This window comes from Scleropages formosus, chromosome 2 (genome assembly GCF_900964775.1).
Source record: "Scleropages formosus chromosome 2, fSclFor1.1, whole genome shotgun sequence".
Classification (NCBI taxonomy): Eukaryota; Metazoa; Chordata; class Actinopteri; order Osteoglossiformes; family Osteoglossidae; genus Scleropages; species Scleropages formosus.
The window spans coordinates 13155140-13183075 of record NC_041807.1 but is presented as its reverse complement, the minus strand read 5'-3'; the positions used below and the strand labels follow the sequence as shown (position 1 = coordinate 13183075).

The window sequence follows — 27936 nt, the reverse complement described above, 5'->3', positions numbered from 1 at the left end:
TTACATTGAATGAGAGGAAAAAAATGGGGGGCATGGTGGAACAACAAGTAGTGCTGTTGTCTCACAGCACCTGGCTGGTGCGAGAGGACATGGGTTTGATCCCCACTCAGTCTGTCTCCCCTTGTCTGTGTGGATTTCCTCTGGGTTCTCTGGTTTCCTCACACAGTCCAGAAACATGCTGTTCAATTTCCCAAAAGTGTGTGAGTGACACAGAGAGTGTGTTCCACTGATGCATGGATGAGTGACACATTGTAAGTAGTGTATCTAGCAGTGTAAGTCACCTTGGTGAATAAGGTGTGTGGGCTGATAACACTACATAGAGTTCATTGGAAGTTGCTTTAGAGAAAAGCAACAAATACATCAAATTAATGTAATGTAAAAATGGTTGGTAAAAGAAAGTTATTCACCGATTACCCTGAAAAATATCTTACCTTTTCACCTTTCACACCTGGGACTCCTGGTGGGCCCTACAGGAGAGTAAGATGAGGGTGATGAAGGACACATAGCTAATAGGATGAAAATGGCACTTACGTTAAAGTTAACATCCCAGATGGGTGTTAAGCCTAAAGCAAAGTGAATTCTCAGGACTGCCCCCATACCTGTGGCCCTGGGGGGCCACGGGTACCCGGTGGTCCTGGAGAACCATTCTTTCCCCGCCTCCCTCGATCGCCCTAGTATGACAGAGAGAATACGGAATGAGGAGAAGACTTTTGCTTGACTACTTCCTGTATTAGTTTTCTGCACTGAGGAATTCTGATGATCAGAGATGACCTAGCCTTATTTGAGATTCTTCAATGGTCTCTTAGTCACCTCAACTCCAGGGATCCCTGGGTCACCAGGGTAACCTCTCACGCCTTGAGTGCCTGGGATTCCAGGGTTTCCTCTGATGCCCTGAATCCCCTGAGCTCCTGGGGGTCCTGGTTCTCCAGGTTCTCCCTGTTCCATAGTGGGAGATGCAAATATGGACACAGATTAGACACAGGCAGATACATAGGCAGTTTCCTGGACATGTGCTGTACCTGTAGCTAACGGTATCTATGTATAGTCTGTTCTCAGTTCTACAAGGTGTTGGACGTTCCTTTTCTTACATCCTGAGCTTGAGCAGAAATAGAGCACTCAAATCCCTACATTGATCTAGTACATTGGGACAGTAGACAAAATACCTTCAATATTGTATATTTTGCTTTCTTGGGTAAAATATCTGTTCACATTTCTGAACCATCCAGCTTTTGTTGAAGAATTTTAGGTTCTGGATGCTTTTGTGAAGAAACTGTGAACAAACCTTCTGTCCTGGGGGGCCTGCCTGTCCAACAGGGCCACGGTGACCAACACCTGGCTCCCCCTGTGAACCCAAAGGGTGAGTGAAAGTGTATTTTTTAGCTTGATAACAACAAAAATAATACAAAAAAATCTATCACTACAATTAAGTGAGTTTTCAGCCATTAATTTTTAATGGAATAAGCCAACTTGCATTCTGTACCCTACAACACTGTAACAGGGCTCCCTTGAGATTTGAACTGACAACCTTCAGATAACAGGTCCATGGCCTTAACCACTCCTGCCTCTCACTTGCACATTAAGTGTACAATTCAAAGCATGTGAATAAACAAGAAATATTACCTTTTGTCCCTTTTCTCCAACTTCACCCTTTATAGGAACATGAAAGCAAACAGATAAAAAAAGAGCACGAGAATCTAATATTGCAGCTTCTAAATTAAAAAAAATCATAGCACTAAATAAATGAGCAAATAAATATACAGTCACTGGTTTTCTTGATGACATTTTCTGTTTCAACACAGACACTCGCAAACTGCGCAAGCATTTGACACCCGGATCAGGCTTCCTAGTCATGCCTGTGTAAAAATAGAAGTCTGGGGACTTCAAAGCGCAATTCGGAAGAGGTGTCCGGAATGTTCTATGAGTTCTGCTCGGAATGCTTTATGAGTTTCACCCTGTTGAGTGACAGGAGCAATTTCCTCACATTCCCAATGAAGCTCTGTGATGTCAGAGGAGGAGGTGTAGGTGGAACGGGTGAAAATTACACATCCTGTATTTGATTTGACAGCAATCTGGAAGCAAAATTACCAATGGAAAGGTATTATGTAGCACCGAAAATCTCTCAAATCGTTGACACAGAGTTCAGAAAGGCCAGGTAAATTAATCAGCAAGGTTAAAAACACATGAAGATGAGATGCTGGCAGGGGGGCTGTACATACCTTTTCTCCCGGGAGTCCATTTTCGCCCGGAGCACCCTTTCAAAATAGCAGCCAGGCATGAATACACACACATAGAAATCCAAAACACCCCACCCACACACACACACACACACACACACACACACACACACCTTCTCTGCATAAACCAGTCTTCCACACAGAGCAGAAACAAGCACACACAGAAAGAAGTTCCTCATTAAGGTGCTACACGTCTTCCTGCAATCACATGATGTACTCTGCGTGATCTGAAAGGCACCTATGGAGAACACAAAGCCCTGGGTTTTCACAGTGTAACCTCACCTTTAAGTAATCATACTCTGGTCTATAACTTCGTCCAGTGTGCCACTCCATCTCTCTTTCCCGCTCCATTTCCAAATCATCCTCCCCCTCTTTCTCCTCTTCCAAGTCCAGCCTCTCCCTTTCTCTCTCCATCTCCTGCCTCTCTCTCTCTCCTTCCATGTCCAACTCTTCCTCTCTTTCCCTTTCCAGCTCGATCCTCTCCGTCTCTGCATCAAACCCATCTTTCTCACCCTCCTGCTCTAGTCTCCCAATCTCCACCTCAAGATCTTCTTCCTTCCGGTCTTGCTCCACCCTTTCTCTAACTGTTTCCATCTCAGCTTCTTCCTCCATCTTCTCCGAGGCCTGGTCTATCTTCCTCTCTCTGTCTTGCTTTGTCTCCATCTCCCTCTCCGATACTGTCTGAGCTCTGGAATTGGGCTCCAGCTCGATGTCCTTGCGTTCCTGTTTCTTCCTCTGTGACATTAAAAGAAAAAACAAATTTCCTTTAGAATAAAAGCGCAACACACAATCTACGCACCTGTATTAAAAGGGTCAAACTGTAGCTTTGCTTTAGAACTTAACTGATTAAGTAAAAAAAAAATAGTCAGACATACAAGCAAAGAGTATAATGTGTCAGATTAGATAAAATGCAAAGAAAGCAAACAGCTCGTAAGGGAATCGCTCACTTTATGTCTCTTCTGGTAGCGCCATCGTGCTCCTGGGGCCCCAGGCATATTGCTCTGAAAGAGAACATTACATGAGAGTAGTGGCTCTGACAGGTATAATCCACACCACATCAAAACGTCACAGCAAGTTTCTGACCTTCAGGAAAGGAAAGGAACTACTGACTTTGCCGGGTGTCTGAGTCCCATCCACTGCACTCACCGTGTTTTCCAGCAGAGGCGCGTTCCTCCGCACGCGCATCCGGACCCCCGACGAGCTCACCATGGCACCCTGCTCATTTCCACAGGTTCAGAGGTCATTGCGAATGAATCTGCGCTTCAGCACTCGCATCATGTCAAACCACTTCAAAACACCGCATGCAGCAGACGCATGGGGCGCGCGTGCATGTGCGTGCACGTGAAAAAGTCTCTGTGTGTTCTTAAACCTTTAAATCAAACTGATTTTTTTTAAAGTAACTATAAAAAGTCAGAGAATATTACAAGTGAGCATTATGATTTAATTTCAATTCATAAATTTATTTTTCTTCTGTGAAGAACAGTGTGGAGTCTAAATAACCCCTAGAAAACAGCACATCATATGAACCTGGTTCTCGCACAGAAACATGAATTTCCAGCATTTTCCATGTGTTTAATTTTGTCTTTCAAATGGATCACATTAAGGGGATTATGAAATATTTACTATTCAAGTCCACATTGCAAAAAGTGGAAAACCTGTGGGTTCACGTTAAAATGAATGACACTGAGACTTGTTTAAGAAGACATTAAATCACATTTACTATTTCATGCACAATGTGGTTAAATACACAAAAAAATTTCACCAGTGAAAACAGGCAGAAATATACAACAGTGTATAAAAATTTACCATTATTAAGGAATCGGACATTATTGTCAATTTAAGAGACTGAATTCAATTCATTTAAAAAATTGAGGAACATTTAAACACAGCGAGTAAGTTCAAAAATGCACGTTCCCATTTATTTCAGATAAATATGACTCATCAAAAAAGTGTACCAAGAAGACAGAAATAAGCCTTTACAAACTCTGGCTGAAAAGATTGTTTGTTATATAGTTAATCACCGAGACCTATTACAGTCTGTTTAAATGGAGATTAGCATTTTGTCTTAATTTCAATAAATAAGTAACACCAGTGGCGTATCAACAGAGTTATACACACTTTTCTTGGTGGACACATCAGACTTTGTTTAGACTGAGCTCTGTAGCTGTTCTGTCAACTCTGTTATATTCCATAGATGAGAAGGAAACATGGCTCAAATTCCTGTCTGTCACAGAGAGGGAATACAAAAGTAATTTTTAGCAATTAATTTTCCCTGGGCAACATACTCTTGAGTTACTCGACTGAGCCCTATGCTGTATGGTAGGTAGAAAATGAAGCATGTGTCATGGGTGTGCGATGAGCTCCTTGTCATGTAATACTGCTCCTGTCTGCGTGGACAGTCCACTTCCCAGGGTTTAAAAACATCACGGCTTAAACGCGCTTCAGGACATATATTCAGTCACGCCAGTGGCATGGTGGCGACCTGAGTGAGCTTAGGAAAAATCCTGTGTTAAAAATTAAAAAAGAGATTTCATTCAGTCATATTTTTAAATATCCCCCCCACATTGACTAGATCACATTATCAGAAATTGAGGTTGAGAAGTGTTCCTGAGTGCTTGCAAGCTTCGCTTCATCATCATATGCACAAACTGATTGTGTTCATTTATACAGCCAAAAAGCCAAGGGTTGTGCGCAATGCATGCTGGGATATCATTTCCTCTCACGGCAATTGAATACCACAAATCCTTGTAATTTGTTGCCCGAGGCGCCCAGTAAATGTTGCTGCTATTGATCTTTTAATGATCATTTAAAAACTGGCAAACTTATGATTCATCTCAGTGTTGCGTAAGTATTTGAAAATGAAAATGCGTGGATGCCCATTTGCACTGGTGAAATTCACAGCAACATTAGTAGAAGCGAAGTGCACAAACTGCGATGACTGAAGAGTGCTTTGACCATTTTTGAGCATTCATTTGTACATAAGGACTGTATATGCAGGCCAGCGAAAATGAGACTTTCTCAACATATTTTAAACAGTGCATATTGCTATCTACACGAGTATCTACGAATTATAAACCATGCAGATCTTGCAACTTGCATGACAATGGACTAATGAAGATATTTTTAGACGGATGACTTGTAATATTTCCTCTGCAATGCGTTCCTCAGCACTGTTAGTCTTTTTCTCATCATTTCACAGCAGCTCTGCAGGTACAAGCTGGCCTTTAGCACATCACCAAAGCACATGAGGAGGTCATTCCTGCACCGGTGTCAGTGTGGAGATGGGTGCCATTGCTTGGCATGCAGCAAGGAAGGTGAGCGCAGCACAGCACAGCACAGCGCAGCACAGCACAGCGCAGCACAGCACAGCACAACACAGCCTTACTGGGAGGTACCCCATGGAAAAAAGTCCAGTTTAATAAAGTGACACCCCTACCTCTCCGTCCTCTTCCTGATTCCACAGGGGAGCCACTATGGTGACTTCACCCTGCTTTGACACAAAGATGCAACAACACCAAACACATAAATTCTGGGAACTAAAGATGACTTTGACTCGATACGCAGATAACTGGCAGAGAAGAGCTGAACAAGGTGTCGGTGCCGCGCAGAGGGGAGTTCAACGGTCTCATCCCAACCTGCTCCCTTTGTGCCTGTGAACTTAGTTGGCGGCTAGCGATTGAGAGTTTGCCCTGTGGGGAAAAATGAATGAGCCAAAGTGACTGCAGTAATGGATATGGACAACTCAGTCCATATGTACCTACTCCACCTACTGGGGTCGAGCACAGGTGAACATACAAGTGACTCTACCAGTCGGCAGCTGTGTTGGAAAGGTGAGGTCGCATTGCTGCCAAGCGACGGGACAAACCCAGTACCGCGTCACAGCCTGGCCACTGACCATTATGTGGTCACATCTAATGCTGTCTGAGTGTGGGCGTGGTAAGCATCACCCAGAGTGTCACCGATCAGTGAACAGTCTCAGGCTTTACTACAGGTCTTACTGACCCAGAACTCCTACAGAACATATTCCTGGTGCCGCCCACATTCGGGGTAATATCTGGGTGCCCCAAAGCGGAGATAGCACATAAAGGACACGTTAATCAAAAAGTACCTCTTTAATTCCTCCATTGTGGTTTTCTGCTTGGCTTTCTCCCTGTTCAGAAAAAAAAAAAAAAAAACATAAAATAATTTAGATGTTTGAAAACAAGGCCTTACCTCTGAGCAGAGAGGTAGTTGGTGGCATGAGGTGCGGTGGCAGAGACCAGGTGCAGCAGCAGTAAAGGTACATGACAAGAAATCTTACCGCTGTTTCTGCTGGACCTGAAGGCTCCGCTGGGAGCAACACTTGCTTGAAGAAAAATAAAAACGCAGAATTAAGATGACATTTTACTGACGATGAGGAGTACGCACTGGAATGCATCTGTTACACTCTCCTTTTATTATTAACTCTATTAGCTGCTTTCAGCGCTGTCCACTCTCATCATCTTCAGTTACTAGTACGAAGTGCAAAGGCTCTGTAGCTGCGCCTCTTTCCCTGCGAAATGGTGGAGTCTACTTTTGCGAATTCAACCTGAAGTGATAAGTTTACTGGATAAAAGAGTAACATTATACTTGAAAAACATTTACCACCATGCTGAGTACAGTACAAACATAAATGACTGATAAAGTCCAAATGAGTCAGCAGTAAAAATCAAGCCAAAGGGGCTCCCCTGTAAGTTGTGTAGTGGCTACAGCTCCCACCCCTCGACTTAAAGGCTGCAAGCCCAAATCCCACTTTTAAACAAGGGACCCACTCTAAATTAGTCCTGTAAAAATTGCTCACTTTTATAAAAGGGTAATTCATTGTAAGTTGCTTAGGAGAAAACATGAGCTAAATGAATGGCTGTGAAAGTAAGTAAAATTACCCAGGTGTATAAATGGGTAAATAATTGTTCGTAGTTTAACACTGTAAGTCGCTTTGGAGAAAAGTGTCAGCTGAACCAATGAAAAGTCTGTTGTAATGTATTTAATGTGTGTATGTAATCAGCACTGGTGTGATCTAACATGGGGGGGTGCGGTGGCAGGTCTGGGGTTTGAGTCCTGCTTGGGTTGCCTTGTGATGGACTGGTGTTCTGTCTTGGGTGTGTCTCCTCCCCCTCCAGCCTCGCGCCTTGTGTTGCCGGGTTAGGCTCCGGTTCGCCGCGACCCTGATTGGGACAAGCGGTTTCAGACAGTGTGTGTGTGTGTGTGTGTGTGTGTGTGTGTGTGTGTGAGATCTGACTTTCCCCAGTCATACATTGTTGTGGGACAGCAGGTAGTGTAGTTGTTAGAGCTGCTACTACCCAGCTGGGTAGAGAATTGTACATACTGTAACAGTGTAAGTCACTTTGGAGAAAAGTATGAGATAAATGAGTAAATGTAAGACACCCTGTAGCCAGCAGCCCTCCCTCAAGAAAAGTGAGAAAACCCACCAATGAGCATGCCTGGCTCTCTAACAAGCTTATTGACAGACACAAATATCCCATCTTTTTCTTCCCGTGACTCCATCGGTCCCGCTGTTGCAAGTATATTCTGGGTTGAAAAAAATCAAATTAAATGCCCAGTTTCTTCCAAATACAAACTACTGACTGGAATGTAAGGCTGGTGTCAGGAATAAAATTAGAATAAATTATTTGTGTTTTTGAGAACAGCGGTAAGGGAACAAAGCCTTCCCCAAATTGCATTCTCCTGTAAAGAGGATGATGAGGTTTCCACGGGTCCTTCTTGTGAACACAGCGCAATATTATTCGCTTACTTTTTCCATTCTACGTCTGCAGCCGGGGCTGGGACATAGCCCGTAAAATCTGAGCTGGAAGACTGACATTTGTGGCATTTCACAGTCACTGATGAACACAGCAACCATCTCCTCGGGGAGGAGGATGCGAGCTGAGGGTCAAGTGGGTCAATACCAATAAAGCAACACTAATAAAAACATATGGACACCAGGGCCTGAGAGGAGATGCTACGACAGCACGAAAGCAGGAATACCAATGAGGGTGCAGCCCACAGGCCGATCATTACAACGTAACTGCTTTTTAAGACAGGTATGTGGTAAAGGCCAATTCATATTAACTCATATGTACTTTTTACTTTGTAGCTGTCTCCTATAAATATTTTCATATCCACAGTCAGAATGACACAGGCTTCACCACCGCTGCAGCGCACTTTCCCAGGATCAAAGTTTACCGGGTGGGGCGACAAACTGAACTTTAATTAATCATTGCTCAATTAATTATCTCATTCAATTTACCATAGAAGAGTGGGTGTGCAATTAAGTGCGTGCGGGTCGACCCGTGACTGCGGTGGCGTTCCATTTTTCCCTACAGAGAGGAATCACGCTCTACTGTTCTTCCTGTCTGGGCGAGGTTCAGGTCCACCACGCTTCTTAATTACTTTTCCAGGTTTGGAGTTTAAGAAGCAATCATTAATCTTCAACAACTACTTCAACAGGGGGTGCGGTGGCGCAGCAGGTTTGGCCAGGGCCTGCTCTCTGGTGGATCTGGGATTCAAGTCCTACTTGAGGTACCTTGGGATGACCTGGTGTCTCATCCTGGATGTGTCCCCTCCCCCTCCAGCCTTGTGCCTTGTGTTGCCGGATTAGACTCCGGCTCGCCACGACAAGCGGTTTCAGCCAGTGTGTGTGTGTGAACTGCTTCAACAGAAGTCATGTTTTTGAGTAGCACCAGGAACAGTCTCATAATAACTATTAACTTTCACAGCTCTCACTCTTATGCAACATAGTGTTTATGAATTACAGGGTGATACTGTACTGTACTGGAGGCACAGATCTTATACACTGTACTGTATTAACACAGTAACTCCGGCTTCAGTCCAGTTCCGAAATGCCTACGCAAACACAATGGATTGGTAATGCCTACGAACAAATACCAGAACATTCATTCACACATTCACAAGTTTTTACTCTAAAAAGGTAGCATAGTAGTTAGCGCTGTTGCCTTTAGGGCCAAAGGTTGCAGGTTTGATACCCATCTCTGGCTGTAGTACCCCTAAGCACTGTCCTAACCTTAAGAAATGCTCCAGTAACACTATCCAGCTCTATAAATGGGTTAATAATTATAGGTAGTTTAATATCGTAAGTCACTTTGGAGAAATGCATCAGCTAAATGAATAAATGTGAAAAGTAAATCACCCACAAAAATGTCAAACATTGCTTTATCCAATAGGACTTAGCTTTTATCAAAGATGTTATTAGTGAAAACAGCGGTGTACCTCATACTGGTAAATGTCTTCACTGCTGTCGAAGTCCTCCTCACGCCTGTCACCCTTGAGATCAGCAGAACAAAGTGTGTTGAGTCAAATTCCTCTTGGTTTTCTTAGGTTCGAACAACTGAATTCAGATTTTATTTGAAAAAACATTAAACAACACAGCTACTGTATTTATTTTGTACTTAACTAAACTGCGGTAAAGTCAGTAAAGTACAAGTGACAAGGTGAAAGCAGTGTTAGTGAGCTACGGCATTATGAGGAATGCACGATTAATCATATTTTATGTTTTTATGTATGGGATCAGGGGGTGTGGTGGCGCAGTGGGTTGGACTGGGTCCTGCTCTCCGGTGGGTCTGGGGTTCGAGTCCCGCTTGGGGTGCCTTGTGACGGATTGGCGTCCCGTCCTGGGTGTATCCCCTCCCCCTCCGGCCCTACCCCCTGTGTTACCGGGTAGGCTCTGGTTCCCCGTGACCCCATATGGGACAAGCGGTTCTGAAAGTGTGTGTGTGCGTGTGTATGGGATCATCAACCTTTTCAGATATTCTTGAATTAAATGTGATTGTTTAAGAAAAATAGTAAATGTGAAGTTAAATTTAAGAGTTAGTATTACATCAGTTCAACATTATACAGTATAAGAACAGTATATTTTTACATTTACTTTGATTATTTTTGTTATTTAATCATTTAGCCGATACTTTTCTCCAAAGAGACTAACATTGTTAAACTACCTGGGTCCTTTGACTCTGAGGGGGGAAGCTATTTATTGACCATTACTCCAACTACTGGCCGATACAATGGATTATCTGTGATCTACATGGATTTATTTAATTTGTTTCACATCCGTGTGGATTATTGTAGAATTGAAAACAGCAGCATAAAAGCAATAAGGTTGAGAGTTCTTCACTACATTGAATACACTAACTGAAGGAGTACATTCCATTTACAAGCTATGAAAGTTGAGCAACACAGAGTCAGGACATATTTACGGGACATGTTCAGGGAACTGAGGGGGGTGCGGTGGCGCAGTGGGTTGGACCGGGTCCTGCTCTCCAGTGTCCCCTGGGTTCGAGTCCTGCTTGGGGTGCCTTGCAATGGACTGGCGTCCCGTCCTGGGTGTGTCCCCTCCCCCTCCGGCCTTATGCCCTGTGTTGCTGGGTAGGCTCCGGTTCCCCGCAACCCCGTATGGGGCAAGCGGTTCTGAAAGTGTGTGTGTGTGTGTGTGTGTGTTCAGGGCACTCGGAGTGCTCAGGCAGTGTTCAAGGTTTTTTTTTACCAAGTGTTGTTCCTGTCTTTTATGTCTTCCTTTGCTCCCTTTATCCTGGTCAAGAATTTCAGTTAAAGGTTATTAATAAAAAATTCAGCACTGGAAATACATACTCATGTTTTTCAACCGTATGTCTAAATTTCTGGATTCCTGGTCAAACAGGATAAAATATAGTAACTTTAGCTTTCATTATGTATTCACAACCTCTATACATGTATTAGAAAAGTTTTGCAAGTTTACCATAGTGATGGTTGTTCATACTGCTATGTTTATGCAGACAGGTTGTGTTAATATGTTTTACTCCCTTTCACACATACATTTTTTTTCTGGTCACAGTAAACTACAGCAATCATATTTTTAATCAATAAAATTAAAGGTGGTAAACAAAAGACTGAAAGGCTACAATGGAGTACTTGATGGCAGCTAAATGATGAGAATAGGACACATACAATATGGGAGTAAAATACTCATGGAGCCATTTTATATGTTTCATGACAATGTGGGTTTTTAACAACAATCCTGAAAAGTTTTACCTTCCCCTTGTCCTTAGCCTTCTTCCTGTCTGCCGACGTCTTCCTCAGCAGGTCTTTCTGGCTTAGCTGGACGGTCCCCATGTCCGGCACTGAAGCTCTGGATGACCCCTGTAGGAGTGACAGAAAGTGTTTGACACATAAACACACAGAAATGTGACCCAGTCACCAACCAGTTCTCTTAGTGCACTGGTGACAAACTACTGCAAGCATCCTGAGGACACGCAGAAGTAGTCCTGCTCAAGTTCTGCAAATTCTCCAGCAGAGCACGCAGAAGAGCTCCAGAGATCCATGGTGGACACAGGAAGTCCTGGATGTCAAGCAGGGTCAACAATGTGGTGGTTCTGTGATGGCGCACAGTGAAGCACGCCATACATTTCATGTGTGTGACTGTGCACCCAGAGATGCGATAACAGTGGGTGCTGAAGCAAGCAATGAGACATCTGCACCCCTACCTTGGCTGAGGGTCCCATAATGCTGCCGCCCTTCTCACCAGCTTGTAGGACCTCAACATCTCCACCGATGGATTGCGTGTGCTCTTTCACCAGGTCACTCTCTCTGTGGACCTTCTTGTCTGCTTCTGTTTCATTCCACACACCCTGAAAAAGGTTAAGTGTGGTGTTCTAGGGAATGGCGCCACATGCCATGGAGTGCCCACGTTTGAGAGGCAGTTTGAACAATATGACAGTGACAGTGGGGGGGGTTGTTGTCTTACAGGAAACTGGGGAAAGAGCAGTATGTCCTCCTGCAATATCCCAGAGCTGGTGTTTCTCCAAGTCACATCACTTTCTGTTAGTGGTTCGCTTGGAACCTCATACCTCACATGGCTCTGTTCACGAGAAAAAAACATCACTTGAGGGTGTCTGCTGTATGGTTAGGAAATTTTGACAGGAGGATAACATGACAGAACAGGGCTTTGACGGTACTGTAATACCCAAAAAAAATCCTATTTAATAGACAGCCGGTAATGTTGTGTTGAGGGTTCCTATATTAAGTCCCATTCCTGCTGTAGTACTCTTGAACAAGGTACTTACCCTGAATTGACTCAGAAAAAATACCCTGCAGTGTAAATGGGTAAATAATTGTAAAGCTGATTACTTAACCTTAACAATGCAGCCAGTTAATTATTAAAATAGAGTGAATTATTGCTAGTCAGTGAATACATTATTAGATATATTGTTAAATATTCCTGTGACTAGCCTCCAGAGTCGACTCCCTACAGTGTACTCTTTAAAAACATAACAAAGTCATCCACTGCGCCAGATCAAAAGTCTGAAGTGACTGTAATGTCGCTGGAAGAATAGCACACTCAGCGGGAAAGTTTGTTTTCAAGTGCTGTAATTCAAACACAGAGCACCGCAGTGACACACTTACTGTGTACTCAGTGATGAGGTTCGAGTCGCGGGCCTCATCGTTTTTTGTCGCCTTATTAACGCCAACCTCCTGAAGCATATCCGCCGTGCCATCTTGCAGCAACCTGTCAATCAGTGCTTTCAGCAGGGGAAGCTGGGACACAGAGTTTTGTTACTATGGAACCACTGTGAAAGACAGTCAATCAAGAGCATGAATTTGGGTCTTACCCTGATGCCGTAGGTTTCCATCAATGCCTCAATATCCTTGATAACAATAGAGGAAGTACCAAAAATCGGCTATTTAGCTTGGTCATGTCAATTTTCTTAAAAATCGACCATGAAAAGTTAAGGGACTAGAAAAACCTACCTTTATATCCAGTGGTTTTCCAGGAGGACCAGTGTCACCCTGCCAAAATGTGGAGAATACGGTTTTTAATTTATTTTATTTTTCGCTTTTTAATTCAATATATATTTTCTGGTTTAAGTCATAGCTACAGTGCACCTTCTCTCCTTTTAAACCTCTGTTCCCTTTTTCTCCCTGTTGAGGCAAGAAGAGCAAAAGTGACCACACATGGGAAATTTTCTCTTTTCTTCATCTCATTTCTGCTGATGCAAAAGCAGCAAAATGCTTTACCTTCATTCCCGGAGAACCCTGCAAAGAAACACGCACATTGAAACACACACAAACACACACGAGGTGGAATAGCAATTGAGTCCAAGCACTACCAGTGTGTTTCGCTTCAACTGCACGACGCTGCGCACAAAAGCACTGAATATAAAAACACCAGCAGGTGATGATCCAGCCATTATGACTGATATACGTAAACCTTAACTACTGCACCATTTGATGACCACTGCATGCAAACATGACTCTCCCAGTGAGGACACTGACCGTGACACCCGGGGGTCCCATTGGAAAGGGAAAGGCCTTCCTTACATCCTCAAACTTGCCCTCCTGCAGGTACATTTACATTTACATTTATTCATTTGGCTGATGCTTTTCTCCAAAGCAACTTACAATGTTAAGGTCACAATTAGGTAGAAACAATACAGCACATGGCTATGTACATTGTTTTAATTGATTTTATTTAATTCATTTTACTTCAGTTCCAACTGAGGCAGGAACTTGGGGAACAATGTGTCTACCATAGTGGTAAATAAAGGGAGTGCTGGGTAAAGTGTGGTGTGGAGGGGTTCTTACTGCTTCTAAACTGAGGCCATTGGGGAGGTTAATCATAACAGGAACACCTGGGGGACCAGGAGGCCCCGGCTCTCCTTTACTCCCATCCTTCCCCTAGAGCAGAAGCACAGAGCATAGAATTGTGGATAATGTAGTTCAAGACTACGTTGTACTCAATTTACAGTTATTTCCATTTAATGGCAAAAAGTCCTACTTTTCTTTGCTGGCAAACACTTATGTGACTACTGCCTGTTTCACACCGAAAACACACTTTATAAAGACAAGCTTTTGGTCCAAGACCCTCCACAACCTGCAAGGTGTGAACCGCAATGCAGGGTGTTACTCTCTGCTGGACTCAGTGTGTTTTCTCTTTAAATCCTCATTCGCTCAAATTAAAAACAATCCTTACATCAGTGCCCTGGTCCCCCTTTTCACCCTGTGAAAATAAAAATAAATAGCAGTTTAAGGCACTTGCTGGAAAACAGAGGCGATAGTGTGTTCAAAAATCTCATTGTTACGTTTCTCTCCTTCTAAGAGGAGAGACACACAGCAGCACCTTCGTTCCACTGTCACCTCGTGGACCTGGTTCTCCCTGAGGACCAAGGAGACATAACAGTCAATGTCCTCATCATTTCTTGAGAACATCGTGAACATAACGCTGTCAAGTTAAAAATTGTACAACAAACAGAGAGCTCCTCTCACATCTTTCCCAGCCATTCCTCGCTTCCCGTCCACACCGGGTCGGCCCTGGAAGCCACACAAAGAGTGCGGAAAGGTGTCGTGAGTTAAAGGATGTGGTTATGTTTCTTCACCGGTCACACTAGAAGAGGAGGAGCTGTACTTACTGGGGTTCCAGGCAGCCCAGGCATCCCCGCTATACCCAGCCTGCCGGGATCTCCTTTCTCACCTTTCTATGAGCAAAGGAAACCTGCAGTCACTAGTAGTGGATCCAGGTCACATACAGTATAAACTATGGATGTACAGCCCCATAGATACTGTACTGTACAGGCACTGTACATTCCTGCACTGCTACAACACTTAACCGCAACCCAAACCCTAAACATAAACCTGTGTGAGAAAATTATTTTTATTTATAATATCACTAACAACTTTACTTATTAAGTTCCTCTTTAATTCTTTAACTTGTATGCCATGTCCATGGAGGGGAGCATGGTGGTGCAGTGGGTTGGACCAGGTCTTTCTCTCGGGTGGGTCTGGGGTTCGAGTCCCCCTTGGGGTGCCTTGCGACGGACTGGCGTCCCATCCTGGGTGTGTTCCCCCCTTCTAGCCTTATACCCTGCGTTGCCGGGTTAGGCTCCGGCTCCCCGCGACCCCATATGGGACAAGCGGTTCAGACAAGGTGTGTGTCCATGGACTATTATTTTGTTTTCTTTTGTTATATACGATCCTAGTTCCAAAAAAGTTGGGAAAGTGTGGAAAATGCTAATTAAAAACTAAAAGGAGTGATTCTAAACTACCCCTGTCCCAACTTCTTTGGAATGTGTTGCAGGCATCAATTTCAGAATAAACATATATTTTCCAAGAAACAATGCAGCTGATTAGGTAAAACATCAAAACTTTGCATTTTTACCGTTTTTGTTTGAATACAAGTCAAAGTAAATTTGCAAATCACTCCTTTTTGTTTTTATTAGCATTTTCCACACTGGCCCAACTTCTGGAGCTGGGGTTGTGTGTTCTTTGTGTGCATTCTGTTGTACTGCCATTCTGTATTAACTTGTTTCTGCAAGATGTTCTATAAGCTGGGGGATTTGAGGGGCATGTTTCTGAAAGTAGGTATTGCAGAGTTATAAAAGGGGGTGTGTGCAGGCTATGTGTGTTTAAGTTATACAAAGCCACCAGCATCAAGAGGGTATAAAAAAACTGGTGTGACCGAGATACTTTTGGGATTTTTCATTCAGAGAAGAAGGATAAAACCTCAGAAGAAGTACTATGTAATAAATATCTCTAGAATCCAAGTCTCCATGTCCAACATTGTGCCTCCAAAGAACCTGGATTCACCTATACCAACACTTCAACCCCTGGTGCCTAAATAAGAGACAGTTTGTTTATAAGTGCGCATGCTAAACTTTCATTATTTACAATTTCTGTTTCAAACATCTTGAATGGCACTGGTGTAAGAAACCCAAGTCATTTTGTTTCCTCGTTTGTGCTCATTGAGATTGAGAAATTATATTCATATAAAACGAAAACAGAAAAAAACTACGCCATGAACTACTTTTCAGTTCTTATTTTTAATTCTAAAAAAGCATATATATATATTTATTTTCATTAAAAAAACACTTTATTACAATAATCAATCATAGTCATTCTCGGTTGGAAAAAACTGGTTGTTTCATAAGTGAGTTTCTTGATTTGTAATTAGCTCATATTGTCCTGGTGCTTATAATCTTACATCAAATTAAGAGTTTTGAAAAAGAAAGTCTAATAATATGCATAATTGCACATTTCCCCTGGTTGAATATGTGTCCAACTAAAAATACAGAGGCTAAACTTGTACGTGTTTAGGGAGAGAACAACACTTACAGGACCTGGTTGCCCTTTCATGCCTGGTTCCCCCTAGAGAAAGGACATTTTTCATCAGAGAAAAAAACTTTTTCACATCTCAGAGAAGTAATCACAGAAAGTTATGATCTGAGATGAAGACACTGGATAAGAGCTGCATATTAACCCTCTGGAAGGGTCAAATTGATTAGTTTTCGGTTTTGTTTGACTCATTTATATGATTATATTAGTCATACATGTTAGGATACGCATATCATGGGACTTTATCCAGGAAGTGGCCGGAAATTACCTCACCTTGGCTCCTGGGTGCCCAGGAAGCCCATCTATACCATCTCTAACAGAGGCAGTAGACACTCCCTGCAGAAAACCACACAGATGCGTGGCTATAAGATCCATGACATGGTCACTGTGATGTGGTCGATATGACATGATCAGTGTGACAAGGTGAATGTGCAGGTGAACAATGAACCCCTAAAGAGTCCAAATTAAACTAGTGCCACTGAAGTCATGTAGTTAAATGTTTAACTGAATGTCTTCATTTAGAGGGAAGTGAAAGTCACACGTCTATCATCAAGCCCTGGAAAGATGCAAGTAAGACAACAATAAGATAATGATTCTGACAAAAGCAAGTCTTCATCTGTACATACCACATTATTCCCTGGAGGTCCGGGTTTTCCTTCAGGACCCTATGGAGAAAAAGTGCTTTGTTGAGGCATCCCGCAAGAAGCGACTATTAATTCATGATCCTTGACTCGGTACTCACTCGAGGTCCAGGCAGACCGCTCTCCCCTCTGAGTCCTGGCAGCCCTGGTTCTCCACGCTCACCCTGGCACCACAGACATTTCAACAGCAACATGTGTGGCTTAGTGTCTAAGGCATGAGCAAGAGGCACACACCCACAGACCCAAGATCACGCAGACACTGACACACACTGTACCCCACAGCACATTACACATGCAGACACCACACACACACACACACCCAGACAAGATACACAAAATGACACACATATTCACAGACACTTACAAACAGACTGTTAAAAGATGGACTGAGGAAGCAGAGCAGGACTTACAAGCCTGCTTCGAGTGCACCGATTGGAGTGTTTTTGAGGCTGCTGCTACCAATCTAGATGAGCTCACAGACTCTGTAACATCATATGTCAGTTTCTGTGAGGATATGTGCATCCCCACCAGGATTCATTTAACATACAACAATGACAAATCGTGGTTCACTGCAAAACTCAGACAGCTTCGTCAGGCCAAAGAAGACGCTTACAAGAATGGGGACAGAGCCTTGTATAAACAGGCCAAAAACACACTGGCAAAGGAGATCAGAGTGGCTAAGAGAAACTACTCTGAAAAGCTGAAGAAACAGTTTTCAGCCAACGATCCTGCATCAGTGTGGAAAGGCCTGAAAGACATCACAAATTACAGGACACCATCCCCCAGCACCGTGTCAACTCAACAGCTGGCCGACGATTTGAATGAGTTTTATTGCAGGTTTGAAAAACCCTGTCTCACATCCCACACCCATTCAGACCCTCTCTCCACGCATCAATTAACACCTCCAGTAACCCCCACCTCCCCCCCCCCCGCACCTTTGATCTGTGAAGAGGAGGTGTGTCAGGTCTTCCGCAAACAGAAGACAAGGAAAGCACCAGGCCCAGACGATGTCTCACCGGCCTGCCTAAAAACCTGTGCTGACCAGCTGGCCCCTATCTTCACAAAGATCTTCAACAGATCACTGGAGCCGTGCGAAGTTCCCTCCTGCTTCAAACGCTCCACCATCATCCCCATTCCGAAGAAACCCAAAATCACAGGACTTAATGACTACAGACCTGTCGCCTTAACGTCTGTGGTCATGAAGTCACTTGAAAGACTGGTGTTGGCCTACCTGTAGGACATCACTGGACCCTTGCTGGACCCCCTGCAGTTTGCTTATCGAGCAAACAGGTCTGTGAATGATGCAGTCAACATGGGACTGCACTACATCCTGCAACATCTGGACAAACCAGGGTCTTATGCGAGAATCCTGTTCGTGAACTTCAGCTCAGCCTTCAACACCATCATCCCACACCTCCTCCTGTCCAAATTAACCCAACTTTCTGTGCCCACCTCCATCTGTCGGTGGATCACCAACTTCCTGACAGACAAGCAGCAGCTAGTGAGGCTGGGAAAATTCTCATCCAATACTTGCATGATCAGTACTGGCGCCCCCCAGGGATGTGTGCTCTCCCCACTGCTCTTCTCCCTGTATACCAACGACTGCACTGCTAAAGACCCCTCTGTGAAACTCCTGAAGTTTGCAGACGACACCACACTCACTGGCCTCATCCAGGATGGTGACGAGTCTGCTTACAGACAGGAGGTCCAAGAGCTGGCTGTCTGGTGCAGTCATAACAACCTGGAGCTGAACACGTTCAAAACAGTGGAGATGATCGTAGACTTTAGGAGAAACACCTCAGCATTATCCCTACTCACCATCATGAACAGCACTGTGGCAACAGTGGAGTCATTCAGGTTCCTGGGCACCACCATCTCACAGGACCTGAAGTGCGAGCCCCACATAGACTCCATTGTGAAGAAGGCCCAGTAGAGGTTGTACTTCCTTCGCCAGCTGAGGAAGTTCAACCTGCCACAGGAGCTACTGCTGCAATTCTACTCCTCAGTCATCCAGTCTGTCCAGTGCACCTCTATAACTATCTGGTTCGGCTCAGCTACGAAATCAGACATCAGAAGACTACAGCAGATAGTTCGGACTGCTGGAAGTATCATCGGCACATCCCCCCCAGCTCTCAGAGAACTGCACTCGTCCAGAGTCAGTAAAAGGGCTAGCAAAATCATTTTAGACCCCTCACATCCAGGCCACTTCCTCTTCGAACCTTTGTCATCTGGCCGGCGCCACAGAGCACCGAGCACCAGAACAGCCAGGCACAAGAAAAGTTTCTTTCCGACAAGCCATCTACCTCATGAACAGCAAAATCCCCCCTAGAGAGTAAACCAGTGCAATACACAACACTATTTATATTTATAACTATTTATCACATCATATCTCTTACTCACACTCTTTTGCATTTGTATCTAGTGACTATTTTTGCATATTGAGTACTTTATATTTTTATATATTTTTTATCTCTTATTCACATACTCTATCTTCTCATCTGTGTCTTGCCACTGTCATTTTGTCTGTGCTGTGGAAGTTTCTGTGATCAAGACAAATTCCTTGTATGTGTGAACATACTTGGTAATAAAGCTCGTTCTGATTCTGATTCTGATAGACTTCCTTGCAGTGAAGAACATCTTAAACAACACACTTCATTTAAAAGACACTCACCTGAGAGGGTCCTGGGGGACCAAGCGCTCCCTTGCAGAAGGAGGAGTGGGAAGAGCACAGGAACAGGTAAACAAAGCCATGCATCAATTGTGTATGAGTTTGCAGAATCAGTGCAGCACAAGTGTGAAATAAACCACAACTAATCAACAGCTGAGCCCCGGGGCAAAGGCAGCCCAGCGATGTGCAGTCTCTCAGTGAGATCCACCGGGCAGGAGGTGTAATGTGTGCACAGCTGTGCGCTATTAAAATGATTTAAAAGTAAACTTACAGGCTCTCCTTTCTCGCCCTTTTTCCCCTCAGAGCCCTAGAACACAAATAAAGAGGTAAAGAATGCCTTGGTGCTCACTGCATACCAGTGTGACTCTGGTGCCGGGAAACACATCATGATAAGACCTTTTTTTTACTCTGCGAATGACTTCTTTGTGGTTAAACAAATGGGAGATGGTGTTTCACACACACAAAAAAAAATCTCATGTTTTTCAAGGTAATTTCCTGCTACCAGTTTTAGATTAAATGCAGCAACAGCTGAAGTAGCCGGCACTACATTTCAGGTAATTTACAGCCAAGTCATGCTGCAATGCTAGGATCAATGAGTTATCTCCCAGTGTATTTCTCTGACCCCATTTCTTCACAGGTCAAAGACAAGAAGATTTGTACCCACCGGGAGACCGATTTTCCCAGGATCCCCCTTTTCTCCACGGTCACCTGGCCGTCCAGGAAGACCCAACAGCCCCTGCAATCAAAACACACTCAGGTAACAGACCTCACCCTTTCTCAGAAACAAGTAAATGTTGTGCACAGGTCTGAAGGAAGAAGAACAGGAGACAGTACCCTCATTCCCTTGTCTCCAGGCTCGCCTGCTGGGCCTTTCTCACCCTGGGCAGAGAAACACGAGTCACATATGTGCTCCTTCACCTAAATTCACACTGTTTCTCCTTAGGCAAGCTTGCACTCCCCCAACTCACCTTTGGTCCTGTTTGTCCCATGGGTCCTGGATCACCCTGAAAAAGAAACACAGGATCTCATCATTCCCACAATGCATTGCAAAGAAGAAGCTGCTTATCGTGAAATTAAATTCAAAAAGAAAACAAATCATTAGTCCAGTTGATCAAATATTATAAATAAACCAGGCAGAGCTCTGAGAATTCCAGCAAAGGAAATCAATAATGGAATCAATAATTAGTTCTCTGAACAGCCTCTGCAGGCTTTACACTCAGGTAAAGAGCAGCTGAAAGGACTGATGTGCACAGACCTGCTGACTGTGCAAACTGTTTTTGTGTCATCCAGCACATTCTCACCCCATATATTGTGTTAGTTATGGCCACTTGAGACTTACTTACATCTTTACCTCTTAGTCCAAGTTGTCCTGGGTTTCCAGGAAGGCCAGTGTCTCCTTTCTCTCCCTTGGCTCCTGCCAGCCCCTAAGAAGAGGGTCAGAGAAGGGGTGCAATGGCACATGGCTTCAATCACATACCGTGGCCCATTTTCACAGTTTCTATGGTCTAATGTGTAACATTTGTCTTCTTACAAGTAGATTGTAGTTTTTTCAGAGATCCTCTGATGAACATACCTTTGGTCCAGGTTTCCCAGACAGTCCTACGTTGCCCTTTAGAGAAAAGTAAACTAATCATTAAAAAAAAAGGAGGACGATACTGGAATCGGTGAGACTAGTAGTAGGATTGGAAAACCCTTACCCTCTCTCCAGCCTCCCCCTTGGGACCTTTTTGACCGGGAATACCGAACCCTGGACTACCCTGGAGAACCCAGCCAGAGAGAGTCCCTCAGACTGATAGTACCCCAACCAAAGAATCATACCACTGTCTGTCTTGACTGACATACATGAGATAGCACTACAGCACAGGTGCAGTCCTGAGACAGCATCGTAATTCAAAAACACACCTGAGAAAGAAACAAAATGTAGGAGCGTGCACAAAAGTCAAAACGGAGATGAAGAGCCCTACCTGTTACAGGTACCAAGAAGCACAGTATTTACCTTTTCCCCCTTGTCTCCTTGATCACCTTTAATGCCCTGCAGTCCAATGGGACCTGCAGGTCCAGTGTCCCCCTATGACATAGACGGACAGAAGCAGTAACTCCAGCAAAAGTAATGAAACCCCAACAGAGGAGTGACCAAGAAACAAGCATGATCAAAAAACAAAAGTAAAAAAAATTGACTGAGATGGTAATGTGCAATCAATGCCTTCAGAGATACTTCACTGTGAAGAAAAATCCATAAAAAAAATAGCAGCAGTCATGAGAAACACACACACATTGGCTGAAGCCGCCTGTTCCAAGCGGGGTTGCGGCAAGCCGGATCCTAACCCGGCAACACAGGACGCAAGGCTGAAGGGGGAGGGGACACATCCAGGACGGGACACCAGTCCGTTGCAAGGCACCCCAAGCAGGACTCGAATCCCAGACCCGCCAGAGAGTAGGACCTGGCCAAACCCATTGCGCCACCATGGCCCCTCTCCTTAGAACCACTGAGTGGCAAATTTTAAATGTATCTCAGAATGTCATAACCACCCTGAATGGACAGCGCAAGTCGTACAAAAATGTACCAAAATTCTTAATCATGGAGCCAGTAATGTTGTTTGGAACAAAGGTGATATTAATGTGATGGAGGGGCGATTATAGAAGATGTAAATTCTGCAAAAGACTAGTGATGGGTACTGTAAAGTTAGAGCTGCTGTGTTTGAGCTCAGAAGTTTCAAGTTCAAATCCCACCTCCTGCTGTAGTACCCTTGAGCATAGCACTCACCTCAAATTGCTTCAATAAAAATTGCCCAGCCATATAAATAGTTAAATAATTGTAGGAAGCTCAGTACTGCAGGTTGTTTTCAGTGTCAGTTAAGATAATAAAAAATTACTGGCACTACTAACTTTTTGGCACACGGAGGTAAAGACCCCAAGACCTCCTTCTTCAGATTTGTCTGGGATGCATGTTCATTGCCTATTACTGTTCAGCAACTGTTTAACACCGAATCATAAGGACAGTCAACAGAGGCCCAAAATCACAATGAGTGTGAGGGCAAAAATAAAGAAGAGTGTCAATTTCATATAACATCTAGACTGGCAAGATGTCCTCCATCAATTCAACTTCAGACTAAACACAACAATTATCCCAGATGTAAGATCACGTAACAAGTGAGACAAACACTGTCACCAAGAGCAACTCACACTGCCGAGACAGAACACATTTGTAAGGGCATGCTAATGTTTATTGCACATATAAATCAAACTAGGACTAGTACAGCTGGACTGCTATGACAGAAGATTCCAGGCTTCTTATTTCACCACGTTGCCGAGGAGTAACAGAACTGAAGACAAAAATGCAGTAGAACGAGAAAGAACTTACCCTCACTCCCTTCTTCCCTGGAGGTCCGAGTATCTATTTTAAAATAAATTTCATAAACATTCAATTAATAACATCCAGCTCCATTAAAGCGTAAGAATGTAAGCTGTGTAAAGAGCTCTCAGTAAAAGAAAAATGAATCAAATAAAGGATTATTTTTAAACCTCTGAATGACTAGGAGGCTGTTATATTAAAGTTACCCCTTTAGCTGGGTCACCAGGTTCTCCTTGTTGTCCCTGTGGTGCAAAACAGGATAGTTAACCCAAAGCCCAGTCACAAATATCAAAGTGTGCACATGTGCGCTGGTAAATAAAAACAGGCACGGGACCATACTCACTTCATTGCCTTTTGGACCTTCCGGACCACGGACTCCCTGGCAAGGATGCCAAGTAACAAGATAGAGGCATTAGCATTCCTACAAGCATGAAGTGCACTTGTTTGTTTGAAGAGGTACTTCATGTTATTTGAAGAGTGGCACTTTCTGCTGTTTAAAGAGTGACACGATGTTATTAAATGTGGTACGTCCTTTTAAGCTTAAAGGCACAAGAGGAGAACATACTGGAGGCAAGAATCAACATCAGCGCAATGGTACTTAACTTTTTAACAGCGACTTCTGGTTGAAATAGAGGCACTTACTGGGATTCCCTGAGGTCCCACAGGCCCCACTTCTCCTTTGTCTCCCTGGAGAAGACAAAAACCACCAGAGTACAGAAAAAACAATCTTTTCTGAAAGTGTGCATCATATTAAATTTCATCTTGTAGGAGCAAAACTGACCCCTTGTTAATGGTACTTAACCAAAGCTGTTCAGAAAAACACCCAGTGAATTTAAAGAGGACTGTGGGCTCTACTCAATAAAGGTTCCACTAAGCATGTATCTAAAACAACGTTGATGGGACTCTGCGAAAACATGTTTTGGTGTTAAACAATAGCTGGACGCTGTTTCGTAAATGCTCTCACTTGGAAGGATTCCTCCTGCACAGTTTTCTCACCTTTGCCACCAAATTGGAAGTAAACAGTTGATAACGATAATATTTCACACATTCAGCTTAGCTGGCCTGAATGCAACTAATGCCATTCAGTTCAAAACGTGAGATGGGAACCACGGCGCGCATTTATAAGACAGCAAGCTCATTAGAAACAATATGGAACAAGAGGGCAATGGTCTGAACATATCTTACCTTATCTCCATGTTCTCCTTTCAGTCCCCTTTTCCCCTGCAAATGAAAAAGAAATCTTATACTGGCATTATTTCAGAGATCATAGCAAGGCCACACTAGAGGTAATTTGGAAATCTTTTGAGAAATACAGTGTCCTCAACTTGCTCCAAAATGATGGGGACTACAGGTCTGCCTGAAGCTTCATAAGTCAGAATTTACTCATCGTTTTCATCGTATAAATTAGTTGGGATGGGCAACTTTTTCAATTTTTAAAAAGTTTTACTATGGAGAAAGATGGTCCAATGAGATCAGATATCTACCCTTGGTCCGACTATTCCTTGTAGTCCTGGGATCCCTGTCTCCCCCTTGAAAAAAAGAGGTCACAGGACAAATATTGACAAATATGTATCAGTACCATACACTAGACCTACTCTGTACCAGAAAAAAAGAGCCAACAGTATCTTACCTTTGGGCCAACTGGACCTTGTGGGCCAGAATTTCCCTAGGAAAACAAAGGTAGTCTTACGGAAGAGTCTGTATCACAAATGTCAGAGCCTCTCAGTCTACTGAGTACTAGGTATTAGTTAGGGTCATGATCCAGGCAGTCCAAGCTAGTCTGAAGTTCATAGAGATGAGGTTCATTTGGCTCTGAGGATCATCCACTGGAGAGCTGGCACTGTAGGCACTACTCCTGGGTTGATCCCAGCCTCACATAGAAAGTGAGCATGGGTGCACATTCGAGCTTACCTTCTCTCCTGGCTCTCCCTTTGGACCCTGGACACCAGGAATGCCCACTCCTCCCTCTCCCTAAGGAACACCCAAAATGCACCAGAGACAACATCACATGCCTTTATCGAGACAGTGTTTCTCAGTGTACGCTACTGTTATCTGCATACATAGGCATAACAAGGTGGGGGACGTTCCAGTAAGCCTATTGTGTCCCTCCCCAGTAACTGTGTACTGTATAACTCCACTTATTACTCTTACTACTATTTTTGTCCACTCCAATATACCCCTGGTTACTTGACAGGCAGGGTTGAAGTAAGGTAAAAGTCATGAGTGATACTGATGACATACCTTCTCTCCCTTCTGTCCTGAGAGTCCTGGATCACCGGCAACACCTGGTGGACCAGGTAACCCACCCCGACCCTACAAAAGACCAGAGTAACATCAACATAACCTGCAAATTGCACCTAATGTGGTACTGAGGACAAAACAATGTTGCAGTAGGAGATCCACACACGTTCCATGTGCTCATCTCTGTAATAATTTCTGACTTTATTAACATTCCCACAGCATAACTATGACACATTAAACACTAGCTATACTACTACAATACTGTGGCAACAACATTACACAACAAAAACAATCATAACAGGTGGGACTGACTTCACATCTTACATTTTCGCCTGGCTCTCCTTTATCTCCTTTGGAACCCACTTTTCCACGTAGACCCTGGGAATCAAACATACAAGCAAACCTTGTAGTGAAATAAATGTTTCTTTGGAAAAAATACACTTGCTGATTCGTGGTGTTGCTTTTCGGAAATTAAAAACTGTTTGCTTTTAAACACACAGTAGCCCTGATTATTTCACATTACCATAGTGTATGGGATATATTAAAACGTGACCGGTTGCATTAAGTACACTTTTGTTTTCCTCATTTTCTTTCATTTTCTTTCCAAAGCAAACAAGAAAGAAGGCTGCAGTATCTATTGTTTTCCCTTAGAATTTCTCTGAAATAAGCCAACCTTTAAAAACTAACAATGTGGATGTTGCCTATGACAAAAGAACACTGAGATACCAAAATACCAGCGTGTTTAAAAATACTACTCATCGCACTCGATCGAACTCCCCCGTGCTCGGCAGAATGCTCTTCCGCTCATGATCATAAGCAGATGGGTCAAGAGATGTGACATGCTCCCTCCCTCCTTCTGCGACACAGACCGCCGCTCGAGGCACAAGACGAGAGATGCTGCTCCAGCATGTAGAGCAGGTTCTCCAGCCTGGACTAGCAGGATGCACTTTGTCTCTCAAGTTGTAAACCGAGTGTGGAAACAATTGTGAATTTAGGATATGCTGCTTCTGAAAATCCGAAAGGATGGGAATCCAGATCCCAGGATCCCGCCATATAAGTGTGTGTTTTGTATTTGAACTTCCTGTTTTTCTTTCCTGAAGGAAAAAACGTGAGTGGGAGAAAGCGACTTACCCTAAGACCAGGCTCTCCCGGTTCACCCTGCAAGACAGGACAAGGGCACATCATTCCCTCTGCATCAAACAGTAGAAATTCTGCCAGCACTGATTTAGAGATGAGATTCTGTTGTGTTGATTCTGCTGTGAAAAGATGATTCCTTTGTTCACTTTGTACCAACCTTGAAAGAGATTCCTGGGGGCCCGGGTGCCCCTGGCTGACCTGGGAGCCCAGGAGGACCCGATATCCCAGGCACCCCTGGGGCTCCTGGAGGACCCTGACAAACACAGATACCCATCATTCCATCACAGTAAACCTCTGTAATGCTCCACTGCGACGCTTATGCCACACTGGAAAGCACAGAGCCACGCTTCTGTGCATAAGTCCTACTGAGCCTTTCTGTTTGATGATTAGTGCTTCAATTGATCTTCTAATTACAGTAATTAGACTCACTTGAGCTGTTTAATGAACACTAATCTGGATGGCACATATTCTTTGCGACACTATTCTTTCATAAAGTTCCATTGTGCAGAATGTTATTTTTATGCCTAACACAAAGATAAGCCCCCTAAAACAAATTAACAACAACCTTTTTCAGTTTAACTAGCTAAGCCCACAATGGAATTCTCTAAAGTTGCTTGTAAAAGTTATGGTCTTAAATGGTATAGCTGAGAGACCTGGCATGGAAAGGATACATGTAAAAGCCTCTGGACCTCTGGACTTCTGATCACCCTGGAGCGGAGCTTACCAGCCGGTACAGAGAAACATGGCAAATGTGGTAAATGGGGCTGGATACCTACCGATGAGCCAGGTTCCCCTTTCCGCCCAGGGAACACCTCCACACCTCCGAGAGTATAGCCAGGCTCCCCCTGGAACACGCAGCAATCACGGTTCAGCACTCATTGCACCCATGACGCTTTCAACCCTCACACACAAGGCATCAGCACTCACTGACACACTGAAACATAAGAACCATGTTGTAAAACTCACTCTTTCACCTCTTTGTCCCTTAGGTCCAGTGATTCCTGGTGGACCCTGTGATTTGGGTTAAATTAAATCATTAAAACACACCCACTATTCAGCCAGTAAGAAATGGACAACCAAAAATGCAAATCCCTCCCCCAGTTAGTAAAGCTCCATATACAGACCATTTCACCAGGAACACCGGGGGGGCCCTGAAAGGAGACAGATAACCAAGTTAGTTTTCATAGTAACTGACAGAGGGTCTCATTTTGTGGAACTGTAGGGTGACAATGTGTCTTAACCACCAGCTCTGCACCTGAGTGCATGTGGATGTAATACCACAGTCATTACCCTTTGTCCAGCTGGACCAGGAGGTCCAGTTCTCCCTGGTCGCCCCGGCAACCCTGGGATGCCATCTGTTCCGGGAAGACCCTGAAAAGAGAGATGGACCCCTTGAGTCCACTGGGAATTCTGCTGTAAGACACATGGAGAGGGCTAGTCCATGTCATAGATACAATTTACAAGAGTCTTAACAGGTGTAAATTTCATCACAAAATCCTATGCGGTTCTTCATTATCAAACTTGTCATCTGTCATCACACAACCCCCAGAA

At 43.8% G+C, this 27936-nt stretch overlaps 1 protein-coding gene across 1 annotated transcript in view; it reads right to left on the bottom strand.

The window, feature by feature from the left end:
• col7a1l (collagen type VII alpha 1-like) overlaps positions 1–27936 on the bottom strand; it is a 76155-nt gene that overhangs the window by 20503 nt on the left and 27716 nt on the right. Inside the window, exons 30-87 of the mRNA XM_029259475.1 lie at positions 27676–27756; positions 27510–27536; positions 27352–27396; positions 27162–27230; positions 26543–26638; positions 26380–26406; positions 25573–25626; positions 25249–25320; positions 24919–24978; positions 24638–24673; positions 24492–24536; positions 24193–24228; positions 23650–23694; positions 23351–23386; positions 23214–23249; positions 23017–23049; positions 21652–21723; positions 21353–21412; positions 21229–21264; positions 20999–21079; positions 20624–20659; positions 20490–20534; positions 20320–20391; positions 19927–19962; positions 19659–19688; positions 17089–17151; positions 16973–17011; positions 16620–16682; positions 16347–16379; positions 14648–14713; positions 14505–14549; positions 14359–14394; positions 14212–14238; positions 13824–13916; positions 13515–13577; positions 13257–13274; positions 13125–13160; positions 12990–13028; positions 12851–12886; positions 12645–12776; positions 11986–12099; positions 11639–11869; positions 11274–11381; positions 10750–10794; positions 9480–9533; positions 6535–6579; positions 6343–6384; positions 5774–5923; positions 5671–5721; positions 3381–3449; positions 3182–3235; positions 2517–2969; positions 2217–2252; positions 1621–1647; positions 1283–1342; positions 811–936; positions 600–671; positions 432–467 (exon numbers count right to left, since the gene is read on the bottom strand). Of these exons, the coding sequence (XP_029115308.1) occupies positions 432–467; positions 600–671; positions 811–936; positions 1283–1342; positions 1621–1647; positions 2217–2252; positions 2517–2969; positions 3182–3235; positions 3381–3449; positions 5671–5721; positions 5774–5923; positions 6343–6384; positions 6535–6579; positions 9480–9533; positions 10750–10794; positions 11274–11381; positions 11639–11869; positions 11986–12099; positions 12645–12776; positions 12851–12886; positions 12990–13028; positions 13125–13160; positions 13257–13274; positions 13515–13577; positions 13824–13916; positions 14212–14238; positions 14359–14394; positions 14505–14549; positions 14648–14713; positions 16347–16379; positions 16620–16682; positions 16973–17011; positions 17089–17151; positions 19659–19688; positions 19927–19962; positions 20320–20391; positions 20490–20534; positions 20624–20659; positions 20999–21079; positions 21229–21264; positions 21353–21412; positions 21652–21723; positions 23017–23049; positions 23214–23249; positions 23351–23386; positions 23650–23694; positions 24193–24228; positions 24492–24536; positions 24638–24673; positions 24919–24978; positions 25249–25320; positions 25573–25626; positions 26380–26406; positions 26543–26638; positions 27162–27230; positions 27352–27396; positions 27510–27536; positions 27676–27756 (3828 nt within the window). The remainder of the gene's footprint in view (positions 1–431; positions 468–599; positions 672–810; positions 937–1282; positions 1343–1620; positions 1648–2216; positions 2253–2516; positions 2970–3181; positions 3236–3380; positions 3450–5670; positions 5722–5773; positions 5924–6342; positions 6385–6534; positions 6580–9479; positions 9534–10749; positions 10795–11273; positions 11382–11638; positions 11870–11985; positions 12100–12644; positions 12777–12850; positions 12887–12989; positions 13029–13124; positions 13161–13256; positions 13275–13514; positions 13578–13823; positions 13917–14211; positions 14239–14358; positions 14395–14504; positions 14550–14647; positions 14714–16346; positions 16380–16619; positions 16683–16972; positions 17012–17088; positions 17152–19658; positions 19689–19926; positions 19963–20319; positions 20392–20489; positions 20535–20623; positions 20660–20998; positions 21080–21228; positions 21265–21352; positions 21413–21651; positions 21724–23016; positions 23050–23213; positions 23250–23350; positions 23387–23649; positions 23695–24192; positions 24229–24491; positions 24537–24637; positions 24674–24918; positions 24979–25248; positions 25321–25572; positions 25627–26379; positions 26407–26542; positions 26639–27161; positions 27231–27351; positions 27397–27509; positions 27537–27675; positions 27757–27936) is intronic.